Genomic DNA, 23,833 nt, shown 5'->3' with positions numbered 1-23,833 from the left:
AGGGAGAGGGAACTGGGATCGATATGTAAAATAAGAAAAAAACTATAAGAAAACTAAAAGTGATGGTTGATACACAAAAAATTCACAGGTGTAAAGGATAGAAGACAGTGTAAAAACTAGTCAACAATACTTTAAATTAATAAAGTGGACATGTGATGTGGTGATATATTGGTATCCTTAACCTCTATCATCATAGCCATTTAACTAATGAAAATATCTTTTCAAATCACATCAACCTAAGTTCATATAGCAAATGGAGAAGGGTTTATTTTTAAAAGTCCACTACAATTTATCAGTGTTACTGGGAAGGTGGTTCAGTGGGCTAAGGTTACTTGCTGCCCTTTCGGAAGACCTTGGTTCAGTCACCAGCACCCACACTGTGACTCACAACCATCTCTAGTTTCAGGTGAACAGACACCCTCTTCTGACCTCCAAAAGAATCAGATGTGCACGGCAAAACCCCCCGTGCTAGTTGGCTACATCCAGAAACGCACACACCATACATACATACATACATACATACATACATACATACATACACACACATACACACACACACATACACACACACATACATACATACATACACACACATACATACATGCACACACATACATACATATACATACATACATACACACACATACATACACACACATACATACATACACACACACATACATATATACATACATACATACACACACACACATACATACATACATACATAAATACATACATACATACATATATATACATACATACACACACACACACACACACACACACACATAAGCTCACACATGAATAAACAAGTCCCGGGGCGGGGGGCTAAGAAAGGCCTTCCTAGGGTAGAGTGTGCCTCACAGAAAGATAAGGACACCCTGTCCCTGCTCTAGAGCACCACAGGGTCTGGCCCTAGTGTAGGTTTTGCCTCCCAGCATTGAGAACGAACAGTGGAGGAGGGGACCGTAGCCAAGAGTGCAGGGTAAGAATCGGGAGGGAAAAGTGACCTCTCTAGACTGTGTACTCAAGTCACTGAGGAATTAAAAAGTAGTCAACCACTAAAACAAGATCCAAGAAAAAACAAGATCCATGGTTAATTGATTTATTGTTTTAAAAGAGTGCCAAAAATTAGCCTCAATGATGGTTGATCATATGCTTCTTGTACAACTATTTACCTACCTGGAAAAGAATGAATTGGACTCCTGCCTCACAATATGTGAATATATGTTAATTCTAGAACAAAACGGTAGATGTAGAGTGAACTAATAATAGATTCTTAGAAGAAAGTGTGTCTTTATCTGTTTGAACTTTGATTTAACAGTGTTTTCTTAGCTACAACGCCCAGGGCACAAACATTCAAAGGAAACAGATAAATTAGGCTTCATCAAAGTTAAAAACAGCCTTACTTTAAAGTAGATACATCAAACAGGCAGGGGTATAGGGGGAGCAAATGAGGTTCTTCTTGCTAGCAGTCTGACTAATAAACTTAAGGTCCATGTTGTGAGATACTGTAAGTTTCACAGAACATGGGACTGTCTCAGCTGTTGGAAGGGGGTCACAGAGTTGGGACATCTACTATAAAGTCACTCACTAACCCCAACCCCTTTCCTATTCACAATATACCCTGACCCTGGGGAGGTTCCTACCCTTGTTCTAATGACTTTCTCTTCTAGTTCCAGTACTCTGTACTGCAGTAGAACTCAGAAGGGAGAAGCAGATACGAAAAAGTAGAAGTAGCTAATTACCTCCCTTGTGTGTGGAAATCTCACAAGAAGCAGGGAAATAGTGTTTAAGCCAACCTGAGACTTTAAGCACTAAAGGGAAATGTGATATCCCATCAGAGAAGTTTTGGCCATCACACAGATGCTACTTGAATTTAGGCAGCAGGGTGGCGACATCCTGCAGCTTTGGGGACACTCCCAAATAATTCTGAATTATCCTGTTTCTGTCTGACCTTCCAACGTCCTACTCAACTCCATCAGGACATACAGCTTGTCACCAAGAATACCACACTTTTTCTATCCTCTTTTTAGTGTGACCATCTGCAATCTGTCTTGGCCGTGTCCAAATTTGTAGGAAGGTCATTTCATTTCATAGTTGCTCTGAGTGGACACTACTAAGTCTCTGTTAATTACTATGTTAATGTGGCCCTAGGTTTGCTTGTATTCCTGCCTCTATTCTTCCATTTTTTTTTCAATTTATCTCATGTAGAATAATCTCTGCCTCAGAAATTCATACTGATTCTATATCAGGAAGGCTATTTGACTGTGTCAATTTGTCTTCTACTGTAGTCACTCCCCAGCTTTAATATATGGAAATGAATTTTTGATTATGAAGAGAAATAACAAAATACTCACAGTATTTGAAGTATGCTTTCTTGGAGTTCCGTCATCTTTGTACAACCTTTATACACTTCCCTCTGGTCACGGATCAGTAGGGATAGTTTCCTTACCAAAATAATATCCTTAGTAATATGTCTGTGACGTCAATGATGTGATGTTCTAGTTTATATCCTCTATTATACCTTCAACATAAGTGATAGTTACAAATATTCAATCTTATCCAAAATCACTTCAAATATTAATGGCTTACAAACCAATATCTGAAAAGCATTGGCTCATACATATGGGGATTCATCTCTGGAAGAGAAACCCTGCAATGACTTAACAGATCCTGGGAGTGAGCTAGGTAAAAAGAGCAGCTCACCCACTGTAGTTTTAGGCGATGGCATCTCCAGTGTTATCCAGGCCAGCTCTGCCTGCTGGCTCAAGTAGGCATCCAGCCTAAGGCTCCCACGGAGCTGCAGCTACTGATGTGTACCGCCACCCTGACCTCTACTATACCAGTTAATATAACCATGGAAGTGTGTTACTTTGACTATTTTTACACAATAATGTGGCCTGGTGTGGTGGGTCATACCTTTACCCATAATTTGAGAGACCGAGACAGAAGGGCCACTATGAGCTACAGGACAGGCTAGGCTACATAGCAGTCTGGGATACAGAGTGAAACCTTATCTCAGCCACCTGAATTAACTAAATAACTTAAACAAACCAGTAGCACTGAGTGAAAAGGGAGAATAAAGTTGTATTTCTTCTTACATAGTGGACAAAGAATCCTGGAGTTTGTTAAGCCACTGTTATCTATTCATCACCTCTGAGGAACCACTACTGTATTCCTTTCCATAGCTTTCAAAAACCTTGTCCTAAAATGTAACTTAAAACAACGCCATGGATGCTTAGCATTTTGTCTGCAGCATTCTAAGAGCCCAGTAAATGTTAGTGTTGAACTGGGTTCGATTAGCTAGATTTCCTTTTGGCTTCTATCTTGGGAAAAATGGTTATTCCTGAATAAAGCTTAAATAATTTTTCAAAGCTACCAAAATATTTGGTAATCCAGAATAATATAATAGTCTGAGATAAAATGTTTGGTTAAATGTCATGACAAGGAAAAGTAGTTTACCATGCCAGGACGTGGTGTCACATACCTTTAATCCCAGCACTTAGGGAGGCAGAGGCAGGGGGACCTCTGTGATTTTGTGGCTGGCCTGGTCTGCAGGGTGAGATCTAGGAAAGTCAGAGTTATGCAGAAAAACTGTGTCTTGAAAAGCCAAAAATAAAGGGGGGGGGCATCCATTATGTTCTGTATCCATTTTTCTGTTGAGGGAAATCTAGGTTGTTTCCTATCTCTGGCTGTCATGAAGAGAGTAATAATGAACATGGGTGAGCAAGAATCTCTTTTAACATGGAGTGTCTATTGGGTATATGTCCATGGGTGATATAACTGGATTTCAAGGCAGATTGATTCCCAACTTCCCAAGGAACTGCCACACTGATTTTCTTTGTGACTGTAGAAGTTTGTATTCCTACCAGCAATGGAGGAGTGTGCTCTGTTCCATATCTTCTCCAGTATAAGCTATTGATAGTATTGTTGTTCCTAGCCATTCTGACAGGTATAAGATGGAATCTCAAAGTAGTTTTGATTTGCATTTCCCTATTAGCTAAGGATGCTGAACATTTGTTTCTCAGCCATTTGCATTTCCTCTATTGAGATTTCTCTGTTTAGATCTGTATCCCCCTTTTAATTAGGTTATTTGTTTTCTTTATAGTTTTTAGTTATTTATATATTTTGATATTCTCTATCAGATGTATAGTTGGTTAAAAAAAAAATATTTCCCATTGTAGGCTGACACTTTGAATAAAAGTGTCCTTTGCCATATAGAAGCTTCTCAGTTTCATGAAGTTCAATTCATTAATTGTTGATTTAGTGCCTGTGCTAACAGTTTAAAAAGTTATTTCCTATGCCAATGAGTTCAAGCTTATTCCCCGTCATCTCTTCTGTCAGGTTCTGTGTATCTGGTTTTATGTTGAGGTCTTTGATCCATTTGGAGTTGAGTTTTATGTAGGCTGATGAGTACTCTTTTTGGATTGTTCTACATGCAGACATCCAGTTTGACTCAAAAGAGAAACATGAACACCAAGCAGGCCACAAACCCTTTAACTGCATTCCTTTACTGTCTTCAAGATATGCTAGGACAATGTAGACACAAACTTATAGGCATAGTCAGCCAATAACAGATTCCATGGGATGGAATGCATATATAACACTGGTTAGGTAACCAACCAATAACCTAAGAGTAGAAAGCCCAGGACCTACAATAAATCAAATACTACTGCTTAAAAAAACAGAGGAAATGCAGTAATAAAATATTTCCTATTAATATATAGCTTTACTCAAAGATGGGTGTCTTGTTTAGTCATCGTCAGAGAAGCTTCTTCCTGTAGCAGATGTAGACCCCACAAGCAGACATTATGCAGAGAGTGAGAGACCTTGGAACACTCAGCCCTACATGGCATGTGCCAGTAAAATCAGTCCCCTCCAGGCTCAGGGAAGCCTACAGAAGTGGAGGGGGAAATAGTTTAAGACATAGAGGGGAAGGAGGAAACCAAGAAAACAAGGCCCTCTAAATCAACATGAGAAATGCTCACGTGAACTCACAGAGACTGTGGCAGCGTGTAAGGGGCCGGCACGAGTCTGTGCCAGGCTCTGTGGGCTTCCAGTTTAATGTTTTTATGAGATTCCTGAGTTTGCCAAAGAGTGGGTCTCTGACTCTTGTGCCTTTCCTTGTACTGGCTTTTTCCTTCTGTTTATTTGTCTTGTCCAACTTCAATGTGATAGTTTTTGTTTCATCTCATTGAATTTTATTTTGGTATATTATAAATGAATGAATAGAACCCTAATCACTAGGGTAAAGGTTAACAACAAAACTGTCTTTTATACCTGCTTGGAGAGGGAAAAATCAGTTTTCTCCAACCACTTCAGGACAGGCCTCATGTTCAGGAGTAGTTGATCAATATATAGGGGACTCCACAGTTTTTTTTTGGTTAGAGTTTGGAGGGGGGTTTTGGTGTTGTTTTGGTTGGTCTTTTTGTTTTGTTTTGGTTTTTTGTTTGGGATCATTTTGTTGCTGTACTGAATATGGTAGGTAAGGAGAAACATATGATCAAAATATTGTACATAATGTATATCAAAATATGTAAAAATTAAGAAAGTAAAACAGGTATTTTCCTTTAACCTCTTAACTAAAAGGTTAAAATATCATCCTAATGTGTTCTTTACTCTGGCACACCATTACATTTAACTATATTATAAAAACCAAATATTGTGCTACCAGATTGTAAAAGGGGAAATGTAATCAAACCGATCAAAATTTCAACAAAAGTTTACCTTGCTAATAACAAGAGCTCCTAAATATTAAAAATCTGCTAGGCACAGGTTACTCTAGGTCATGACTGAGATATAAACTCTGTAAGTCCATTTTGACAACCTGACAAAAAAGCAGATATGGGCTTGTTTTTGCCCCTGTTTTGTGTCTCTTGGGGCTAAATTATTTAGCTGCAGAATGATACCTCCCCACAGTAGATTTAATTGTGAGTGAATGACTCACAAGGAAAGGTATGAAAATCAGATTCAGAGTTACTTGGCAAGCATGTGTAGGTTAAGATTTCAATGAGAGTCCTGGCTGGCTCTTTTCCCAGCATGCAAATCCCTTAGGAGTCCCAGTAAATGGCAGATCTTCAATTACCACATAGTGAGACCTCCCAGGGCCTGAAGGATTGGCCCAGGAATTAAACCACTCTTTCTTACCTTCTGTATTTCTGTGATTGAAACTGGTAACTTTCCGTTGAATTTAGACCCTAATGACAGACCCAGCTTTCTCTGCCTTGTTCACACCAAACTTTTTGATGTGTCTTGAATGTATACAGAATGCATTTTAATGGGAGGCAGTGTTTCAAATAGAACTTTCTCACTCTTCTTGAAGAGGTACAAATAATTATTGCCCTGGAGTCCTCAAAATAGCTTGGCAGCATTTTATGGATTTTCATTGCTTTGCAACGAAGTGTGTCCTAATGTCAAACATGTTAACCCACCTCCATTCCTGTGTAAAGAAGGGAAATATCCCAGATGTGCTTGATGTGGCTTCTTAGCCTCACTCTTTCCACTGTTAAACTTTTTGGAGTATATACCCTAGAAAGTAGCAAAAAGCACTTCATAAGGCAGTGGTTCTCAGCTTTCCTAATGCTACGACCCTTTAATGCAGCTCATGTTGTGGGGACCCCCAACCATAAAACATTTAGTTGCTTCTTCATAACTGTAATTTTGCTACTGTGAAGAATTATAATGCAAAAATCTGATATGCAGGGTATCTGATATGCGGCCCCCAAAGGGATGGTGAGCCACAGGTATCAGTAAATCAAAAGCATATTGAGTAGCAAGGAATTAGCAGCAGCTGCAGGAAATTGTTTTTGGAGTGTTTTGTTTGTTTGTTTGTCTTTTTGACCTCTTCTTCTTACACCAACAACCACTCCCTGGGAATCTAATCCATCTCTTGTTTACTCCTTGCAAATACATAGTATATACACATACAAACATAGTAATCTGTAGTCTATACATTACTCTCCCGGAACCAAATAATGCCTGTGAATAATATATAATATGTGTGAAGCTAATGGACGCTGTGGGGAATTGTACCTAAATTGGAAGAATCCCAAACTCTGAGAGAAGTAATCTATTACTGTCATAACTTTTACATGCATCTCTTTCTCTCAGATTTTTTTTCTACTTCTTATTCCTGAGAAAAAATTAAAGATTGTGTACCAAACAATATAGGATTAAGATATTAATTTGAGGGGGAAGGGTTTTGTAATAATGAGAAAAAGTTAGAAATGGGTTAGCAAGGATTTAATGATCTGAATTTGATATCAAGACACATATCTTTCAGCATTTCAAGTTAGACTCTAATACTTCTGGGCATGTCTAATAGATTCTGCCTTGTATTATAATCATACCCTCTTCCAGAGCAGCACCCTGGATTAACCCTGTGAGAACCCTGAGCTCACAGCATTGAGATTGTCCTTTCATTTCTTTCCATTTAGTTTGATATTGGCTGATGGTTTGCTGTATATTGCTTTTATTATGTTTAGGTATGTTCCTGCTATCCCTGATCTCTCCAAGACCCTTATCATGAATGAGTGTTGGATTTTGTCAGAGGCTTTTTCAGCATCTAGTGAGATGATCATGTTTTTTCTTTTTCAGTTTGTTTATATGGTGGATTACATAGATAGATTTTCGTATGTTGAACCATTCCTGCATCCCTTGGATGAAGCCTACTTGATCATGGGGAGAGAGAATGATTTCTCTGACCTGTTTTTATATTCTATTTGCCAGTATTTTATTGAATATTTTTACGCCAGTGTTCATGATTTGCATGCTTTTTGATTAGTTTGGATAAAGGTTTGTCTATCTTGTTGATTTTCTCAAAGAACCAACTCTTTGTTACATTGATTCTTTGATTGTTTTCCTAGTTTCTAATTTATTGATTTCAGACCTCAAATTGATTATTTCTTGGCCTCTACTCCTCCGGAGTGAGTCTGCTTCTTTTTGTTCTGTTGTGCTGTTAATTCTCTAATGTGACTATCCTCTGTTTTCTTCATGTGGGCACTTAGTTCTTTCAAAGTGCCCCATAAGGTTGGGTATGTTGTGTCTTCATTCTCGTTGAATTCTAGAAAGTCTTTAACTTCTTTTTTTCTTTCTTCCTTGACCCAGGAATGGTGCAATTGGTGCAATTGTGCATTGTTTAGTTTCCATGAGTTTATAGGGTTTGTGCAATTTGTGTTGTTGTTGAATTCTAACTTTAAAGCATGGTGGTTTGATAAGATACAGGAGTTATTCCAAATTTTTTTTTTTTTAATCTGTGGGATTTGCTATGTGACAAAAAAAAAAAAAAAAAAAAAAAAAAACAAAAAACACTCTACCAAGGAACTCCTATAGCTGATAAACACCTTCAGCAAAGTAGTAGGATACAAAATTAATTTTAAAAAAAAATCAGTAGTCCTACTATATACAGTGGAAAAATTGGCTGAGAAAGAAATCAGAGAAACATCACCCTTTACAATAGCAACAAACAACATAAAATATCTTGGGATAACACTTACCAAACAAGTGAAAGAACATGTATAGCGAGAACTTTGAGTCTTTCAAAATAGAAACTAAAGAAGATACCAGAAAATGGAAAGATCTCTCATGCTTTTGAATAGGTAGGATCAACATAGTAAAAATGGCAATCTTGACAAAAGCAATCCACAGATTCAATGCAATCTCCATCAAAATCCCAGCACAATTCTTCACAGACCATGAAAGGACAATACTGAACTTTATATGGAAAAACAAAAGACCCAAGATAACCAAAACTTCTCTGTACAATAAAGGAACTTCAGGAGGCATCACCATCCCTGACTTCAAGCTCTATTATAGAGCTATAGTCCTGAAACAGCTTGGTATTGGCACAAAAATAGACAGGTAGACCAAAGGAATCGAATTGAAAACCCTGATATTAACCCACACACCTGTGAACACCTGATTTTTGTCAAAGCAGCTAAAATTATACAATGGAAAAAGAAAGCTTCTTCAACAAATGGTGCTGGCATAACTAGATGCTGGCGTGTAGAAGACTGTAGATAGATCCATATCTATTGCCATGTACAAAACTTAAGTCCAAATGGATGAAAGACCTCAACATTAAATCCAACCACACTGAACCTCTTAGAAGAGAAAGTAGGAGGTACCCTTGAAGGAACTGGTACAGGAGACCGCTTCCTGAGCATAACACCAATAGCACAGACACTGAGAGCAACAATTAATAAATGGGACCTCCTGAAACTGAGAAGCTTTTGTAAGGCAAGGGACACAGTCAACAAGACAAAACGGCAGCCCAAATAAAGCCTAAAGCTGAAATCAAAGTGTTGTGTTGGCTGTATGGAACAGGCATTTAATCCCAGCACTCAGCAGATAGCAGATCTTTGTGAGTTTGAGGCCAACCTGGCCTACACAGTGAGTTTCAGACAGGTCTACATAGTAAAACCCTGTATCAAAAACAAAACAAAAAACCACATACCATATTGATATACTCTATATTCTCAAATTACTCAAAATGACTATATTATAGTTGTCCCTTCACATAAAAATGCTACAGTTTCCACTGCTATTACCAACACAATTAACTAAGAATGTCATCAGAGCAGACTTACAGATTTTAATATTTTCTAGCATATTCAACAGTACTGAATATTGATTGTATCTAACAAGTTCTAGTATACTTGGTAATGAGAAGCCCTTACTCTGTGCTACCTAGATGGTTCATATGGTAAAGGCACTTACCAGCAAGCTGGATGACTGAATGCAATCTTGAGGACCCACATAGCAGAAAAATAGAGCCTACTCCTGATCCTCACACCCAGGCTAAGGCAGACCTGCACCCCTGTTGTGGAATATTTGTCCATCCACACTGATCCTCCGAGGTTGTTAATAAATTTTACCTCGAATCAGAGGACATGTGTCAGTGACTGGCTGACTGGAAATAGCCATAGAGGTTTTGGAGGACCCAGATGGGGGACCCAGGAAGATATAGGGAGGGGCTTAGAGGAGTCCTCAGCCCTCCCAATCTGGTAAGTGTGGAGAGTTAGGGTCAGCTGATCATTCCTCTGTCACTCTTTGGATCTATCAGGCTTTTATCCCAATATCTGACTCTCAAGTTTTCATTGATATTAGGATAACTTAAATAAACCGGTCACAGCCCTCTGAAATACATGCAATAAATAAATAAAATGTAATTCTGTTTAAATAAAAAAGAAGCATGCGCTCTCCGATAAGTAGTCGCAGCTGGAAGGGACACAGATGGTTTGTCACCTCTCTATTGCCCCCATGCTTTTTCTTGATATTCCTTGCAGGTTATTTTAAGAAACATAATGTGGATGTTCTATTTTTTGCTGATGCCTGAATTTTCAAGCCTAAATGCCACTGAGATGAAATGATGCATATACCTATAGGAGAATATCTTTCCTGGGTAAGGGTGGATACTACTCAGGTTTATAGAAGTGTAAGATAAGGTTTTAACACATCCAAATGATATCACAACCAAAAAGGACTGAAGGTCAGTGGCTATCAACTCTAGCTGTGAATCGGAACCACTCAAGGGGCTTAGAGAGAACAGACTCATAGCCCTCCTAAGCAGCAGCGCTGCCCCACACTGACTGGATGAACGTGCCTTTGTAGCAGTGTCTTGGTGATTTTGACACCTAGTCAGGCATTTTGAAAGCATGATTCTAATACTATGCTCTTTAAACAGAATTAGATTCAAGTGGTCTCTGTCGTCAAATATACCATCAAATTACCAGGCACACAGAAGGTCACAGACCAGAGTTTTCTGCTAGAGATTAGGTGGGAAAGTGGATATGAAAAGCAGCTCATTGGCGGACGGAGAGCCCCACAGTTAGAAAGCAGTAAGCCCAGCTCTTATTTGGCCCTGATCTCAGCATAGCAAATAAAATCACGCACAATGACCAGTTTCACAAGATCACGCCGCAAACATCCAGGCGCATGTGCAGGTACAGTTGCCATATATCATGCAAAATGTAACAGCTGCCCCCACTCTACCGCCTTCATTTGTTATCTGAGTGTGCCATCGGAGTATTTCACCACACTGCTTTTTAAAAAGCACACTGTCTGTTGAGATCCTTAAAGCCCAGATGAGGAGCAATATAGGCACCGTTATTGATCCTACTTTCCACCCCCTCTCCCAGAAAAAAGGCTTCTGGCTGGCTTCAACATTTCTTAAATCTGTCTTTACCAGAGTTCAATTATTGTTCCAAGTAAGTTTTCAAATAAGAGAGTGTGTGATGGTGCCTATTGCGTCACCATTTTAGAATTTGGTTACTCCCAGGAGGGAGAGGGAGGAATAATAAGAATTATTGAGTTGTGTCTGTGTTTGCTTTGTTTATATAATCTCTAAACACAAAATCTTAATTACCTTATCATCCTGGTCTATTTGTGAGGGCATAGAATGTTGTGTGATTATCCCTAATGGCCAATATAGTATCACTTATCAGATACATGATTTGTTGGAAAATTATGCAAATTAAAATCATTAGCCCCGGAGGGTGATGGTCCAGATCATTCCATGGCCCCTGTTCTCCTTCCCAGGAGTGTGAACCACACAGGGGGTGTAAGATGGTGCTGATTCCGCTTAGACTGGAGAGCGTTGTAGGGACTGAAGGGGCTGTCGTCGGCAGTGGACAGAGTGTCTGTGCATTTCTGCAGTAAACCGCACAAGGATATCCACCCCAAAAGCATTGACGTGTTTAAGCACACAGGACAAAGGGTGCAAGAGACTTAACAAACCCAGCTCACATATGCATACAGACGACAACCCTCCCCCACCTCCCTTTTCTAATGCTGTGCTTGAATTATTGATCAAAAGGTACGGATTCAGAATTGGGGCTGGAGTTGCAACCTTCATGCATAGCCTCACTTACCTAATCTATTTCTTTCTTTTTACACTGTTCCCTTAGTGGCTAATGTAAACTTGTGAATTAGTTTTTCTTTTGACTTTCTTGAGAATCAGCCTAAGGCAGTGATAGGTTAAAAAAAAAAAAAATAGAGGAGATGATATGCAAGTAGAGTAGGCTGCAGCTCAGCTCATCCTCAGCGCAGTGGTAGTAAAGAGGTAGCAGTTGAGGGGCCAGGTGGAGATGGGGGTTTCTCACATGAGCTGCCAGCCCTGCCCTGCCCCGCCCCGCCCCGCCCCGCCCCGCCCCGCCCCGCCCCGCCCCGCCCCGCCCCGCCCCGCCCTCTCCAAGGAGAGGTCCTTCGTGGAGAAGTCAGTCTCCTGCTGTGCCTAGCTTCCCTTGTGTGGCCATGTCTGCAGTTTGAAGGGAAGACCATGTGTGGCTTCTGGTTGGCCTGTGGGTACTTCAAATAAATATTCCCTTTCTAACTCATTAGCAAAGCGTCTGAGAGCTTGAGAATGCCCTTTAAATGCTAAAGGTAGCTCTGATCTGCAGCAGTACACACTGTAAATGGCCAGTGCATCCTTACAAAGAGTTAAGCACATGAAGCCAAACCATCCGACACGGGGCTTTCTTTTCACTCTTTCCCCCAAGCCCTGGTCACCCTCTGCCTATACTGATGTAGTGAGACCGGATTCTTTCCCGAAACCTGTTTGCTTCTGTCCTTGAGTCCGCTGTCCTCTTGAGAGCAGACTGTGCTGTGTGCAGCATCATCTTGTTGCTTGGCGTGGCTCCTGTTGCAAATGCTTCTCAGTACACATGCATTCTGTCTGTAAGCATAGTTCCAAAGCCGCATCAAATAGAAACCTGGGTGACATATTTGAGATTTTGAAAAGGAAATACCTTTTTTGTGTTCACAGACTGGAAGAGATCCGAATTTATTATGAAAATCCTGTGACAATCTCTCACGTTCTTGCCTTCAAATTAATGCTTAAAATGATGCTTTCTTTCCTTTTAATCTAGAACTGAACAACGCCACAAAGACCTTCTTTACCAAGGAATATTTGAAAATCAAACAAAGCTTTCAGAAATCCAGCTCCGCCAAGTGGCCCTTGCCAAGCTGCAGAAAAGGGTTCCATCTCTTTGGAGGTAAGAAAACCAGTCCAGCAACAAAAGCAGTTGGTCTGTCCACACACCATCTCACAGCTACTTCCTACTCAGAGATGTCGGTAGGTGTGTGTGTGTATACTTTTTTCTTATTTTACATATCAATCCCAGTTCTCTCTCCCACCCTGCTTCCCATGCCCCCCGACCATCCTCCCATCCCATTCCTCCGGACACTCCACAGGGAGGGTGATGCCTTCCAGGAGGGATCATCAAAATCTGTCAAGTCATTTGGAGTAGGGTCTACCCTCCCCCCATCTGCCTCTAGGCTTGAATTCTATGTCTACACTGGTCACTTTCAAGAATTTTGATGGTAATCCCTTGGCTGAATGCTACAAGTATATTTGAAGAAATGGAATACTATATATGAAAAGTAAATTGGAAAGACACCATGATTGAATTGATTTTGCCTGGGGACAGCAGTGGAGTAAGATGGTAGATGAGACCAGTCGATAGCAAGGTGCTATATATTTCAGCGACCTAAGAGGAGGCATTTCACATGCTTTTAAACACATGCCATAAAGGAATGGCAAATGTTTGAGGTGAATATATGTTTAACTTGATTTGAATACTACATAATATTAGTATGTATATTATACATACTAATGTTAGTATGTATAATATACATTAATATGTATAATTTTTGTTTTACCTATCTGTTAAAATACATTTAATTAAAAACAAATTGACTTTTCAACAGGTATCTAATTTGACAAAAGCTGTGTTTAGTAAAAGCATAGTATACTAGAAAAAGATTAGTAATTCACTTATTAACATACACTAAATGTATCTAGTTTTCATATCTTGTGATTGTACCTTTAGATTAAGAAAAATAAAAAGAGACAAACCTCTATGCATAGCTTCGTAGAGATGCACTATACTCTGGGAATATCAGTTTCTGGGTTCAGGTCTAAATAACATGACCTTAAGGATGCCATGTAAACCTCTTTTTTTTGGATCTGTAAGGTGAGAATAATTTGCTCTATTGTACCTAATTGATAGGGATATGGTAAAGATCAAATAAGCTAATGTGAAAGTACAATATAAATTTATGGATAATGGCAATAAATATACAACTGTCAAAATGCAAAACAAAACAATCTCTGAACTTTACTTCAGTTTTGAGACGTGTTACTGTGTGACCATGAAATGTAATTTCATATTTTTTAGGACTGTTATTTTCCAGAACATGAACTGCCATTCCAGTGTGTTATTTACTATATTTGTTTGGGGGGGCGTGCATGTGTGTGCACCTGTGTGTGCGGACGCACTCACACATGCTTATATGCGGGCAGAGGTCAATGTCAGGTGTCTCCCTCTCTCTCAGCCAAGGTGTCTCAGTGAGCCTTGAACTCGCTGTTTTGGGTAGTCTGGCTTGCCAGTGAAGCCCTGGGATCATCTTCTCCCTTCCCACAGTCCTGGAGCTAACAATGCACACTGCTGGAACTGGCTTTCAGTCCTTCATGCTTCTGCAGCAGTCACTTTACCCCCCAGCCCTGTATTTACCATTTATGATGTCATGAGGGAAAGTCCAGATGTGGGAACCATGTTCTCTAGGGACCAGGAAGAGTTGTGCGAGCTCAGCTACATCAATCCAGCAGTGACAGACCACAGCAGACGCATGCAGAGTGTGTATGATAGATGCAAAAACCAAACTGTGCACAAAATCCCTTGCATTTAAAGTGAAGATGTTAAATACCAACTATATACTGTGCTTTGAGTAAAGAAAGTAGCTTCAAGATATCACATAAGTATATACTTCTGTATGATGTGGTATTAACTAAAAGTTCATTATCTTGGTACTCGGTATAGGTAGTTTGTAAACATTGCATTTAGTCTAAAACTAAGAGATAATCAAATCTAAGAGGAAGCATCATTAAAGTATTTCATAGCCCAAAAGTTAAAAATTCATAACTTAGCTTATGGCTTTCAAAGTGTCCCCTTATATTCTACTTTCTATCTGCCCAGCACATTCTCTTTTATTTTTGAGACAGAATATTTCTTGGTAGTTCAAGATGGCCTTGAACTTGGGACCCTTCTGCCCCGGCCTCCTGAGGCCTGTGATTACAGAGACCTCCCTCCACATGTGGTCTTACACCAGCATTTTAGAAGACCACAGCCCTCTACTGGCTGTAACCCTGTACTTCCCTGATTGCCTTCTCCCATTCCGAGGTCATCATGAAAGCAGGTGCTTATCTTTCTGCCTTATTTTTGCTTCCATGGGATGTCCACCAAACTTAATTTCTAAGACATTTTTGTAGAGGAAGTTCAGAGTAGCTTTATTACATCACCCAACTTAAACGTATCACTGCCACCCAGATCGGCTGAGCTGCCCATAGCCAGCAAAGTACAGAAGCAAACCAAGAGGAAAGAACCAAGCTGTATGTCTTCAGGAGCAAAATCCAGAGTCTAAAATAGTAGGGAACGCCCACTCTTCTTTCTTCTGTACAATAGTGCTGTGTCCAGGACCAGGTGCATGGAGCCAGCGTGCAGTTCTGCTTACTGCAGAAGCCCCAGACAAGAGACTCCAGCATTGGATGGATCCTGGGGTCAGACAGACTGGTGTAAAGCAAGGGAAAACACTAGGGAGTGAGGCATGGTAGAGGGGAGTATCTCAAGGTATCCCTCTAGTCCCCAAAAGGAGACTACTGCAGAAGTACTTGGAGACTCTTGCCCAAGACCTCAAACTAAAAAGGGAAAGCCACCACACCCGTTAGGATCTCAATGCACAGGCAGCTGGTCCTGAGACTGCCTGCCACTCCCCTACTCCCTGCAGAGAACATAATGCATTGCTGGCACCAGGCTTGATGTGCAAAGGGCAGCTTTCTACAGTGAACCCACCAGGCAAATTCTCTGTAACTGCTTAAGGTCAGACCTGAAAATCCCTGCATAGGATTTTAACGTGAGCTGCCCTAATCAGCCACCGAGTATCACTGAAGTACCTTCCATACTTCCCTTTCCTTGTCCTCCGGCTTTTCTGGATGGGGTGGGGTGAAGGGCAGGGCTGTCACCCTGTGAGTCCTAGGGAGCAAACTCGGTCATCAGCCTTGGCTGTGGGTGCCTTTACCTGCTGAGCCATCTCAGTGGCCCATATTTATCATCTTTATGCCTGAATGCATTAAGTACATGATACCAGTGCTACTTCTGCTTGTTTTTTACACTTTTGCATTGATGACAAATACAGATACATCTGTTCTAAAGATGCTTTGTCACTCAGTATTTGGTTTCTGAAATTCATCCATTTCAGTAAAAAGAGCTTTGCTCCTGACCTCTGGCCAGTTCTGGAAACATACTGAGCGTATCCATCCTCTAGTGAAGGAGCAATGGAGTGTTTTGTCTTCATAGGCAGCTCTGCTGTAAACAACTCACATTTTACTCTTTAGCTTTCTTGTTTAGGCTGTATTCCAGAACTACCTCTTATATTGTATTTGCAAGGGGTTTACATCTTGTTTGTCAAGTGATAACTACTTTCTCCCAATATTTATTTTACAGTATCAATGGGTTTTAAGATTATTTCTGAACTGATGTTTTAGAGAAACATAGATGAATATGAAACAATTACTTCCTAGCTAACAAGTTGGCTAAATTTTCTAATTAAATCATTCAATAAGACAATTATATTATTCTCTTTAGTAGTGATAGAAACATCTTGAAGTCTAATGCATGTACTTTTGTTCTTTTTTTCTTGCTAGACTTTATGGACTGGAACTTCTCTCTCATTTTAAACAAAACCAAACGATGAAACCCAAACAAACAAACCAAGATAGATAGCATCTCACAGATTTTTAAAGAGGCAGTTTAAATCTTTAGCATGGAGTACTGTATCATTTGGAGCATGCACTCCTTGTTAGGGATGCTCTCATCTTTCCTGCTTTGCTAATAACTTTGCTTGGAATTTTAATTGTGGAACCATTTTGCTTGCCTTGTGACCCACACATAGCTTCTCCTTCCACAGTCTTGAAGGGCACTCATGCTCCATTAGTGGGTTGAGATCAATTTTCTTATGTTAAATTCCTGCTCTGCTCTAAGGATAAACTTTGCTTGATCATTTTGCATACTGCTTGATTTGGTTAATATTTCAGAACTTTACGTTTGTACTTCTAAGGTTGTATCTTTTTATCTGAATGTGTTCATTTTTATGTTTTCTGTTTTCACATTTGCTGTGATGCAGTTGTTCATAGTTTTTTTTTAATTATCTTACTATGTAATTATCTAACTATATCTGGTAGCTACAGATAATGCTGTCCTTGTGTTCATGTTATTTACAAATGCCCTTTTTAATTGTGTTTCTCCCAGCCTTGCAAGATTGTCAGTTCTTACTGAGTTACTGTGTCCTGACTTTGTCTCGTGTTATCCCCTGCTTAACTTTTTCTTTACCCCCTGTGGACTCACTCTTTTCCTTTTCTACTAAGATGATTCATACCGTGGTAACTTTTAACCTGTTTTTAACTGTATTATTTAAGGACATGAATTTTGCTCTCCTGTAAGTTTTTACCCTTGATTCCTAAATACTTCCACCTGAAATCGCATGTGATTTCGTGTTAATTGAACCTTCTTAATTAAAATGTTGTACAAAAACAGGTTCATAGACATGCTGGACATTATCTCGTTCTTCCATCGCAGAGCTCAGCAGCTTGTGTTACCCGCGCTGTGTTAGTAGGTCCCCTAAGAAGTTATGTCCCAGCTTAGTCTCTGATTTTGGTGAGATAAAGAGACAGAGTAGGGACAGGCGGTAGAGGGAGAGAAAGTGGGGAAAGGCACTTGTGGGGAATGTAAACATTCCTATAGGTACAGGTATTAATTTTGAGAGGGAACATATGACATTGTTATAAATTTCCTAGCCATAGCAGCTTACAACTGTTTTGAATTCATGCAGCCATAAAATCAGCTCATGTTTTCCATCATAGACATATTCCATGTAGCTTATGAGTATACTCTGAGCAAGCAGATGTCTTTTTAATCACTTTTTTCTCCCAAGAAACATATACTCTCTGTGTGTGTGTGTGTGTGTGTTATTATATTTTTCAGAAAAGACATGGAACTTGTCCAGTAAAATGTAAAACAAAGTTCGCTTTACCAAGTCTAACTGCACTGATAAGAAGACAGTCACAGATTTCCTCCTGAGGTACCCCATTTCCAGACAATACTCCCTAGTTTATTGGTGTCCATCTGACACGGTTTTCAGTCAAATCGTTAGTCCCTAAAAACCATTCATATATATGTGTGAGGGAGAGATATTCAAAATGATGCATACTTCTGTATAACATACACACTCATGTTTGTACAAACAAAATGTCTGAGAAATTGTGTTAAAATTTCCCAACAATAAGAATACACAGAAGCTCCAGGTTGAATTTTTTCCTAACCATTCTTGTGACAGAATTAAAAACAAGTTAGAATTTAAAATCCTATGCCTGATTTTGTTGGTTGAAGTACATCGTGCACCTGAAATGCAGATGTCTGGGACCCATCCATTTCTCAGCAAAGCCAGGGGAACTGTATTATTTGTTGATTAACTGTTCTGAAGGTGTTAGATTGGAACTACAAGTTCAAACATGTTCCGTCCAAAGCAACGAATACCCATGTGGGAAAGAATGCCTGTCTGTAATAGAACACAACAACACATATGCTCAATCAAAAAGCATGAGTTTAAACATAGCCTAGAAATCACCTTCTCAGAAAGTTAGAGGGAAACCAGACATTTTAAATGCACCATTGACTTAGTACTGTCGCCTTTTAGCTAAGAGACACATTTGCCTTTACAGCTCCCCCTGGGAACTTTGTGGGGGAAATCTTATGAATTCTGAAGGGTCTTTTCCTTTCTTTTTTATTTTAGTGGAGTTGAGTTCTGTTTCCATCAGTGTCACTTAAAACTTGACATTTTTCTTCAGAAGCCAATCCTACAGCAAGGCCTGCATCAACATACCCAAACTTTAAAAACAGGTTGTTAGGTGAAATCCCATTCACATGTGGGCTAGAGATGATGGATAAAGTAGCTTCAGTCACTGCATGTACAGCCTCAGCAGTCTCCCCGGGAGACAGACCTCTAGACACTGCTTGTCTTATGAGTGACAGGGAGGTCAGCACCTTTCAGAGGAAGCTGGTCTATTTTAACAGCTCTACAGACCAAACCCTGCACTGAATTGACATCTACTTCTGTTCTTTGGCTAGAGTCTATCTTAGTGTAATGTTATCCCATGTGCCAGTTCTTCCATACATGGACTCATACAACAGCCCAAGGGTCTTCAGCCCGACAGAGACACCACTTTCCTTCAGCTCTTCCCCGGGGATTTCAAGAGCCTGGCTGCCAATTTCAGAGATGCAAGAGAGTCAAAAAGGATGCCAGTGTGATGCTAATAAACTAACTCCCCACGTGGTGCCTGGAAATGGTAGATAAGTCATTAGCGTGATGCAGCCTGATAAGGGACGTGAAGTGCTAGCTCCTATTTATCTGGGGTTATTTCCATTTCTTTTCAGCGTTCATCCTAAAGCTGGTATTAGGCCATTGGATGCATGATCTGCGTATTAGGTTAAATTGTTCAACAAGGCAGTGTGCTCAAAATTAAAACACTCTGCGCTTCCCTCTTGAGCTCATGAGAGACAAGAATTTTAATGTAAATTGTACATTTTATCCAAATATTTCTTCATAACTATTTTTAAATGCCCAGCAGGATTTTTGTCTCTTGAACCTTGTCTCCTTGTTTTCCTAGTTTCTCCCCCTTGGCTTTCTGCTTTATCGACCTCACGCTACACACTCACTGGCAGGGACTACACAGGCCAGCTACTCACAAAGTCTGCCCTTCCACCATTTACATTTATAGAATTTACTTGGCTTAACTCTCAGGTTGTATATTGATAAGAAATGGCTGCCGGAGTGCGTGCGTGCGTGCGTGCGTGCGTGTGTGTGTGTGTGTGTGTGTTCGTTCCGGTGTACATATTTAAAAACCTACCTTTTGACCATGGGACCTCTGAAAATAGTACAGAAAAGCTAGTGTTGCTGGTTGCATGCCTCAGAAGGTATATTTTCTGAGTCTAGGGGAATCACCCGAAGATCATTCTTGCCAGAGGTTGAGAACTCTGTAGCAGTGAGAGAAATATAATACTGAGCAAAGGCAGTAAGTGAAGTTAAACTGCTGTAATGGCCTCACATTGTTTGGGGCGGGGTGTAAATACTCACCACATACCATTGTGATTCCAATTTGCATATTTACTGCCTAGAGTAACTACACAAAGAACAATAAAGATAAGCAGGTAGAGCCTCATGTCTGTAAACCTGCAACTCTAATCACTCAAGCCAGTCTTGGGGAAAAGGCATTGTACACAACATCTGGCCAGACCTACAGGGAAGTCTGAAGAACTGTCACAGCCAGCAGAGCTAAGGAGACACATAAATCTATAGCAGCAAATACTAGGCTATAGACGATAACAATAACATGCTAATAAAGGTTCATTAGTGTGTCTTATAGTGTCCTACAATGAAATATCACGAATAAGGAAAGTTGAGTATGGACTAGATGTGATCTCTGTACTATCTTGTAACTTTGTGAATCTGAAGATGTTCAACGTGTAAAATTCACTAAAATCACAGCTAATGTGGAGAACCTGAGTTGATTAATCCATCGGAAAACAATGAGAAAAGGGAATGAAGATCAGGATCAGCAAATATGAACATTCACATTATAAGAGCCAACTAGGATGTTAATTATAAGACTGTTTAAACAGAAAGGTAATACCGACTGTGGGAAAACAGAAAAGTCCTCTCTCTCTCTCTCTCTCTCTCTCTCACACACACACACACACACACACACACACACACACACACACACACACACACACACAATCTTTTGCCCTGGGAGAGGAATAGCTAATCTGAAAGGCTGACGTTAGCCATCAGTATCAGCGGAATAGGTTTATGGCTTGGGGCTCTGTTCATGGTCTGCCGTGGAGTAGCATTGCCTTCTGTCTCCCTGGTTTTCACACTGCAGCGATGCCCTTGTGTGCCCTCTGTGAACCTAAGTCAGTCTTTCTCAAGCCAATCCGCTATTCTCCCTTTCTGCTGTCATGAATTTCAGTGACAGAACCCTCGCATCCTTCTGAGTCAGCTCTACCCGTAAACTTGTATGGATCAAGTTATGGGATGTGTGGGGGCCTGAGTTAACTCTATCCATGAAACTGGATAGATTAAGAGGGCTGGCAGCCTGGTGTGTGGCCTAGCTGTACTCTAGATGTAGAGTCTAAGATGTAGACGAAAGAGAAGAGAAGCCTCTTTCTTTTCATTTACCACAAATCTTGCATCTGTCAGCCTGCTACTGGTTGTCTTTGCTTAAAAGCCATGCTCTTGTTCACTGGGTTTCCAATCAATTTTCTTTTCCCAGACAGGCTTTCTCTGTATTTCTTTGGAGCCTGTCCAGGAACTAGCTCTGTAGACCAGGCTGGCCTCGAACTCACAGAGAGGTCCACCAAAGGTATGCACCACCAATGCCCAGCTGCAAGCAATTCTCAAATTATAGGAAATGTAATGCAGCCTGCAAGGTATCATATGTAGGAGCCTAGGAACACCAAGATGTGTCTTCATAAAGAACTAGCTGAGCTTTACCTGGCTCATTCTCAAGGCAGCAGAGCAGTGAGTTTTGCCATCAGGCACGTCTCACAGCCCATCTCCAGGGGCACCCTTGACAGTGGTCTGTAGGAAGGTGCTGTCTGGTATACTGCAGGACACTGTAGAACTCTACATGTATGGGTACTGTCTATTTTGTGTGTTCTCTGATAATACTTATATATCAGCTCCTTGGTCCTGAGGACAGCCTCCCTGTTAGAGAAGGTAACTGCCTTCAACAGGCCGTTCCTTGCCATCCGTGCATTCTAATATTACAAAGCATGGAAATAACCTGAACATTTCTAAAAGAGATAACAGCTAAATAAAATAAATTTAAATGTGTTTATCATAGGTAGATGGAAAAAGATGTGGCTTGTAAATGTCTTAAGCTATTTATTAGTGGAAAGTCTACTCACAATTTAATTAGTGACTTGAGAATTGGAATTGCTTTTTAAAGCCTGGGTCACTGTCAGTCTGGAACACTCCTGAGACCTCTTATGACGCATGCGAGGGCAAAAATAAGAACAGACATTACGAACAATTTGCTGTCCTCTTTCAGTGTGAAAGTTCGAGCTATTATTTGATATGCCACTCGTGTTTCTGCCAAAATCCAACTCTTGCTCATGAACCATCAGTTTTGAAACATTTGAAGATGTGTGTGTGGGGGGGAGCTTATAAATTTATTTGAGGACAAATAAAATCCTAAGGGAATTTTTACTAATTTTTTTTCTGGTAGGGTATAATTATATTTGTATAGTTAAAAATTTTCTAAATGGCACAAAAATATCAGCTCCTAAAAAATCAGTTTGTTTATTCATTAACAAAAGTAAAATGTGGGCCTCATTTCAATCAATAGAGTAAACATTTAGCTTTATGACACAGATTACAAAAATAAATAATAAATAAATAAATAAACTCCCAGGATACAAATTCATCAGCTTTCATGTTCCTAAGCCAGAAGCTCAGGAATTGGGCTCCCCCAAACAAAACAGCTGCAAAATAAGACTACTAATATGAAACAGAACTTTTAACCTCATCTTGGAAAATTCCAGAATCCTCAACTACCATTATTTGAAAATAAAATGTTTCTTTGTGTGTTTGTGTTTATACAGAGTCGCATGTGTGTGCACGTGTGTGTACACATGTGGAGGCCAACCTCAACACCATCCTTCTTGTCTTTTTGAGAGAGGGTTTCACCAGGGCCTGAACCTGGGGCGACGCATTATGCTAGGCTGACTGGCCAGCCAGCCCTCCCAGGTGGTAGGGATGAGCTCTACCTGGAGCTCAAACTCGGTTCTCAAGCTTATGCAGCAGCTTAACATTCAGCCCATTGCCCTAGGCTCGACTTTTAGTTATTTTTTCACAAGGCTAAAGGTTGTTGCATTGTTTTCTTTGCTGAAGAAAAAGTAACTCATAATGCTTCTGTTCTTTCATACTTAGGCTTTAAATGAATCCTAGTGCCTTAGGTATAATCTCAGATCAATTAACTTAAAGTCTATGGAGACGAACCTCATCTTCCTTAGGTTTCTATGGCTGTTGCTTGGGGAGGAAATGGTTTATTATACTTCCAGGTAACAGTCCATCCCCAGAGAGGAAGTCAAGGAAAACACTCAAGCAAACAGGAACTGATAAAAGGCCATAGAGGAGTCCTGCTTCTTGGCCTGCTTGCATGACTTGCTCAGCCTGCTTTCTTGAGCCATCCAGGACACCTGTTAGGGGCAGAACCACCCCAACATGCGGAGCCTTTTCCCATCAATCATTCATCAAGAAAATGTCCCAGGGGGTTGCCATCTTATGAAGAAGGCATTTCATTAGTTGAGCTTCCTCCTCTCAGATGACTCTAGCTTGTATCCAGCTGAGAAAAAAACTAGCCATCACAGGTCCCCAAATCAGTATTCTTTCAAGTGCCCTGAGTGTTTCCAGTGTTCAGGCAGTGTGTCAGGGCGGGTATACACTACGATACAAGCATGCAGGACTGTGAGACAGAATAGAATCGCGGAGTCGGAATGGAAAGGGACCTTGAAAGATCCTTATCTAGTCCTCCAACTGCCAGGTGGTAACGTGAGTTATTGTGAAGAAGGAATTCATCAGCAGGAATGATTTATAAAGAGGTCAATGGTGACCGATCTTACTTGGAAATGTTGCTAACTCCATACTGCTGAAAGGCACACTGTAGTGGTACTTTATAGCTCACAACAGTCTTCCATTTGGTTTGATTAGAAAA

At 40.3% G+C, this 23,833-nt stretch overlaps 1 protein-coding gene across 2 annotated transcripts in view; it reads left to right on the top strand.

Moving 5' to 3' along the window:
* The window catches only part of Rnf180 (ring finger protein 180), a 143,409-nt gene that overhangs the window by 102,743 nt on the left and 16,833 nt on the right, over positions 1–23,833 (top strand). For both annotated transcript variants that reach the window (XM_051182892.1, XM_051182891.1), the window contains one exon: positions 12,873–12,998. In XM_051182892.1, coding sequence (XP_051038849.1) covers positions 12,873–12,998 — 126 coding nt within the window. The remainder of the gene's footprint in view (positions 1–12,872; positions 12,999–23,833) is intronic.

Source organism: Phodopus roborovskii, unplaced genomic scaffold (assembly GCF_943737965.1).
Source record: "Phodopus roborovskii unplaced genomic scaffold, PHOROB, whole genome shotgun sequence".
In the NCBI taxonomy this organism is placed as follows: domain Eukaryota; kingdom Metazoa; phylum Chordata; class Mammalia; order Rodentia; family Cricetidae; genus Phodopus; species Phodopus roborovskii.
Note: the sequence above shows the minus strand (reverse complement) of the source record. Positions and strands in the feature narration are given on the sequence as shown.